The 6,102-nt window shown below is 36.9% G+C and overlaps 1 protein-coding gene across 4 annotated transcripts in view; it reads right to left on the bottom strand.

The window, feature by feature from the left end:
* Positions 1–2,767: 2,767 nt before the first annotated feature.
* The window catches only part of LOC107095364 (mitotic-spindle organizing protein 2-like), a 7,359-nt gene continuing 4,024 nt past the window's right edge, over positions 2,768–6,102 (bottom strand). The window contains exons 4-5 of one of the 4 annotated variants that reach the window (XM_015391416.1): positions 4,893–5,030; positions 2,768–3,558 (exon numbers count right to left, since the gene is read on the bottom strand). In XM_015391416.1, the coding sequence (XP_015246902.1) occupies positions 3,410–3,558; positions 4,893–5,030 (287 nt within the window). In that variant the 3' untranslated portion in view covers positions 2,768–3,409. The remainder of the gene's footprint in view (positions 3,559–4,892; positions 5,031–6,102) is intronic. The other 3 variants (XM_015391418.1, XM_015391419.1, XM_015391420.1) reach the window with 3 other exon arrangements.

Genomic DNA, 6,102 nt, shown 5'->3' with positions numbered 1-6,102 from the left:
GGAAGATCAAAAAGACTCTTGGGATAGATATAACATTTTAAGACTTGGTTCAGTTTACCAACCTCTGTATGGTGCAGCTCAGTTACGTTTTTTTTTTTATTATTCTTTTGATTTCAACAAGTTCAGACAACTAACTGCTTAGCTGTAGCCTTTTTCTGGACCTTTAATGAACTCATACACTTTACCTGAATAGCATGCTCTATGTTCTATTCAATTGTGAAAAACAGTCTTCAATGTTACTTTGAGGGTCTTTAATAATGATGTGTTCAATTCAGTTCCAATATATTTTATTACTCCCAAAGGGAAATTCTAATTTGCAGTAACTTTCTTAGATGGCAGAAAGGATCTCCTGTAGCAGTCTGTCCAGCACAGATCTGGAAAAGCCTCTGACTGAAGACATTGTTGGTGTCTAACCCCCTGATAAAGAGGATGTTTACTTAATGTTCTTCATTTTATGAGGAATTCATCTTTGTGAAATCATCTCCGGGTGATCTAGATGAGTTCACAGAGCAGAGCCAACCTTCATCATCAGATTATTTGTTTGTTTGAAGTAATTTGCTCTAATGCTGTTATCTCACCACTATTTTCTAGCACTCTGATTAAACCAGAAAAGTAAAGGAAACAATTTGGAAATGAAGAATGAGAAGGTGTTAATTAGAGAAGCAACTGAGAGGCCCTAAGTATCAATAGTTCAGGTCGATAGAACCCTATTAGTAGAGAATTCCTCAGAAAGAAAGGTGTTGAGATAAAAGGCCCACTTGCAATTAACTGGCAGTAATCTGTGGACAGAATGGGCGGCTCTAGACAGGGGCCTGCTATGGACCCCGTACTAAACACATAAAGCTAGATATTACACATGTAATACACATAACATAATAATAATAATGCACATATTAATATAATACACATAATACTACAACTTGGATACTGTATCAGAGTTTTCATCTGATAGATGTGGGATCTCAGCGCTGGAAAAAAAAAAAAAGTTAAGTATTGCTCCAGTTTTCTAATTCTGATTTGATTGAAATGGAACATTTTCATTTAAAATAAGTCAGAAATATTTACTATTCCCGAATCATGAATGCAGATTGAGATATTTTAAATCCAATTTTATTTTATCTTTAAACTTTATTCGAAAGGCTTATACACATAACTTTGTTTTGTAATTAAATTTCATTTGGCTGCTCAGTGGAGCAGTGGGTAGCACTCTCTCCCTTGCAGAGAGAAGGTTCCGGGTACGATTCCTGGCCGCGGGCCTTTTTCAAAGGAATTTGCATGTTCTCCCTGTACAGGCTTGGGTTCTCTCTGGGTACTCCGGCTTCCTCCCACAGTCCAAAAACATAACTGTCATGTCAATCTGCTTACCGTATCTAATTCTCGTGAGTGTTTGAATGGTTGTTTGTCTCTGTGATGGAATGGTGATCTGTGCAGGCTGTACTCCGCCACTCGCCCACTGACAGCTGGAGATAGGCACCAGACCCCCTCGTCACCCCAGCAGGGTTAAATGTGACGGAGGATGGATGGATGGATAATTTCACTTTGAGCTACCGTTATTGACCATAGGGACATTACTTGAATCACAATAACTCTAAAGAGCTGTTTATTCAGATCCATTATTAGAATTATGCAGTACATAATCTACAGTAATCTGAAAGCAAATTTCATTTTTTAAATCCCATATTTCCCGACACGTAGAACCCATTCTTTTTTGTAAAGTTTCTCATGTTGTCGATTAACTTGGCCACACCCATCATCAAACAATCAACCAACCAGGTCACTTTCACCAATAAAGGTGAGCGACATTACGCGGCCGAATACATCCTTTTGACTAGAGGTAGGTATTTATTTGGTATCTAATCCTTTAGATGATTTCTTTCATGGTAATGTTTTAATTTTTGGTTAATTGAAATTTACATTTTCAAACCAGAAGTAGTAGTTTCTTTTGTTGTTTTTAGTGGAAGATCAAATTTTAATAACTAAATGACATGAACATTTCACTTCTTTCAGTGGCAAAGCGGCTCTTTGATTCTACGGCTCACTTAATATCAATTGATGACCAAATGACACCTGCCCGGCCCTGGACCTACTGCGGAAATAGATCTTCCTACTCTAATCATCACCTTGTTCATTATAAAAGACACTGGTGGGAAGATTTTCTGTGGCTGAAAATGTGTCGATCTTGGAAAAACCTAGGAGACTGCAAGAGACAACAGTGGTTCTGAAGGATCGCTATGCTGTATGATTTAGTGCCTGGTTTGCATCAACACACCTGAAACGGGTAATGGTTTATCAGCAGGTCTCTGCAGATCTTGGCTGCACCAATGACTTAATTCAACTAATTTCATCTGCAGACTTGGAACAAGGATTCAAATTAATCTGCAGTTTGTCCTTGAGGCCTGGAGATGGACAATGCGTAGGTTGAACCAGCATGTTTAGGTGCTAGAGTTGCCTAATCAAAGCCCAGGAAAACCTGTGGAAAGAATAAGAAAAAAAAGTGTGCATGGTCTCCATGCAGTCTGAGTGAAATGGAGCTTTTGATGTATTATTAATTTGAAGTGTAATAAATAATGTAACCAACTGCCGATGAAAATTAATTCAGCAAAGTTTGGTTAATGACTTCTGGGTAAATATCAGAACATTACTTTCAAATTATTCCATAAGAAAAATATAAAAAATCAATGAGCTAATTTTGGAAAAAGAGAAACCAAAGGTAGCAAAACTTAAAAAAACAAACAAAAACAAAGAAACAAGGTAATGTGTACTTTAATCAGAGCTTTTATTTGAGTTCACTGGTATAAAAACATGAATGCATTAATGCATTTGGGTTTTTAAATAGAAAATATTCAGATTTAAGCTTTTTTTGTCACCTCAGTCCATAAACATTGCAGCTCATGTTCCATTTATATGCAATACTGATAGAATTTTTTATTTTTTTTTTCAGAACAAGACAGAGTAATCCATTGGACAAACCTTACGCTAAAATCACTAAAGAAATCTGCAAGCAGAGGAATGTGTTGCTATATCATGTAAACATGTTTTGAAACATCTTTGCAGTGCAGTCGATTATTTTGCATGGGTGGATTTTTCCAGTTAATTTGCTCCTCACTTCAGATGGATTAAAGTATGAAATTAAATAAGACACATTGCATACATGTTGTGTTGGATTTTTTTGTAAAGGCATATTAAGATGACTTGGGTTTACAGATTTTCCAGTCACTTTATATCATCTCTTCACAAACACTTCTCTCAAAAATATTCTCATAACATTTACAAACAAATGAGAAAAAAAACACTTAAATGAATAAAAAGAAATGCATTTTTGAAGTAAAACTGTCACTCTGGCATTTTAAAAGATTATTTATACGAAACCAAACCTACATATTTACAAAAGGTCCCACACAGATGACACTCAGGAGGAGTTTATCTGTGAGGAAGAACTACTGCTGCCAGAGCTCTTAGTCTTCTGCCCCCTGGTGGCGCTTGGCTGCCGCTGCACCTTCTGGCTGGAGGGCTCTCGACTCTTCTCACTCTGGCCGGCTCCAGCTTTAGTGCGCACTGCTAAAAAAAAAAACACACACAAAATCAGTCCAGAAACTAACTACAGTTGACAATAAAGTTGTTTTCTTGTTCCAAGCAGAATTTGTGGAGTTAGGAAAAGACGGAGACGGATGCAGCACATATATATTGTAACGAGGATCATGTTCAATTTTCACACTTATAAAGCGGCAAGAAAATGCTTTTGGTGTTAGCAAAGTTTTATTTCTCTGGAGAATTCTTTTTTTATTTTATTTCATAAGAAATAAAACTAAAAAAGCTACTGAATCTTGCATGTTTTTAATAACCTCAATTAAAAGTTTTCTCAATGCCCGATTAATGGAGTCTGTTTTTGCTACTAGCTGTTAAAAAGGAATTATCAACCCTTTTACTGTGACGTCAGTCTCTGGTCGGATGACTGACCTCATGGACTGAAGCTACTATAAAGTAGTAATGGTTTGCTGCAAAGTGAATTGTGTTCCATTGTTGCTGCATGCAAAGAAAACATTTTAGAAAAATATGCATTCAAGAAATTAAATTTTAAAAAAACCTTTAATCAATAAAAGAGTTGCTGTTTTTCCAATACTTAAAATTATTCATTTCCATTTTTTCCTTTTTTTTTTTCCTTTACAAATTTTATAGTTTCAATTTTTTTCTTTTATATATTTTTTTTCCAGACTGAGTTGCATTAAAATTGCATTTCAAGCCCAGTACAAACCCTCACTGATGCTCATAAATAAAAACTAAATAAAATTGTTGTTGCTAACGTCCAGCTGACCAATAGAGACGAGTCTCTGCTCTTCACTCCAGAGGAAAAGCCCGCCCCAAAAAGTGAAGAGACTTTTTTTTTTTGTAAAACTCAATCTGAAAGAGAAAACTCTGAAAAAGATTTATTTGAAAAATAAAATATGGATTTTTTTTTTCTAAAAAAACCTAAAATGTGAAAGTTATTATTTTTTATTTATTTATTTCTGGATTGCATTTTTTTTTTATTATTTTATTTTTTTTATTATTATTTCCACATACAAACCTTGTTCTTTGCTTTCAACAATAATGGAACAAAATCGACTCCATCAATGTAAATTGGGTTCAAAATAAATAATCTCCATTTATGAGTTGTTTTTCCCCCCATACATTTCAGCCACTTTTAGAACAAACATTAAACATAGAGCAAAAAGAACAACTGAAAGCATGTTCCAAACATGCAACACGTGCCAACAAAACAGTTTCATTCATCATGATGTATGAATTTAAGAAGTCTGGGAACGTATTGAAAATTAAATAAAGAAAAAGAAAAATGGTGCATGAAGAGCGGAGCGGGTAGATGGAGGCGAAGAGGGCAGTGCTGCAGAGGGGACCTTGAGAGTGCGGAGAGCTAGCGTCTTGGGGGCCGTAGACCACAATTTTAGTGTTGACCCTTGCGGATCTGGGGGCCGACGCTGAATGGTGAGCGGCGGCAGGCTTGGGGCTTTTCCCAGAGACCAAAGGTTCTTCATCTTCGTGAAACACGAGGCAGGGAGAAAAGAAAGAATTTGTGGGGAACAGAAAAGAAATGTGAAGAAACACATCCACAGAGCGAGGCTCAGCTTTAGCTTCTAACAGCTTTGCTTCGTCTTCATTTCACTCCAATATAGGGGAAAGCCTTTACTGGGCAGAGATGAAGGCAGGAGGAGTTGGAGTGACGGATTACACAAAGAACAAGAGCCTGATCTATGGAAAATATGCATTTTTCTGCGCTGAAACAGGAGCAAAGATTCTCAGAACTCTGTAGAAATATCTGACAGAGATTACGAGTAAATGCAAACCGTTCCTCCAGGAAGGACATTTTTTTTTTTCCATTTTACTATTATTTTAGTTGTGTCTCTGGAGCAGAGTCCTGCACAGTTAATTTTTCACAATAATAAACACAAACTTCAATGTTGGCAGTTGCTAATCTGTTTTTACCCATTTAAAAAAGTCAAAAGAAGTTTTGAATTTACTTCTATCATTTTCATTTTTCCAGATAAGTTTCATTCTCAAAAGAAATCAAAATCTAAGCATAAAAGCTGGATAAATGTCAGGGATTTAATATTCATGCATACATAACAACAGGCTTTATTTCTGATTAATCACATTAAAACATCATTTTTACATATCACCTATGCCTAGGGCTGGGTACTGAACTTCGGTTCTTTTATGGTACCGACCGAAATGCTTCGGTTCTACAGAGTATCGAAACATGCCTCGTCTTTCTGTACCAAGTTTTCGTGATTGGCTGTAACACTTAACGTGATTGCGTCATCCAGGAAAAATACACAGGTGGTCCCGCCTACAGCCATGGTTCATGTGAACTGGTTGTGAGCATCGTGGAACCCCTTTAAAATGCCCCCCAGGCCAAAAGTGCGGCTTCACTTTATTAAGACTGATGCCAATAGTGTGCAATGCAATACATCGTGCACGGAAATAATTTAAGAGCAGAAAGTTGCTCGGTGTTTGACTGCAAGAAGAGCGGACCGCAGCCAGCGCGACCATCCTCCTCTCAGCAGCCAGTGGGGAGAGCAATGCCAGAGCGGAGTGAATAATACGAGA

The sequence above is a fragment of the Cyprinodon variegatus genome, unplaced genomic scaffold, assembly GCF_000732505.1.
Source record: "Cyprinodon variegatus isolate N-32 unplaced genomic scaffold, C_variegatus-1.0 Scaffold540, whole genome shotgun sequence".
Classification (NCBI taxonomy): Eukaryota; Metazoa; Chordata; class Actinopteri; order Cyprinodontiformes; family Cyprinodontidae; genus Cyprinodon; species Cyprinodon variegatus.
This window is presented reverse-complemented; position numbering and strand designations above follow the sequence as displayed.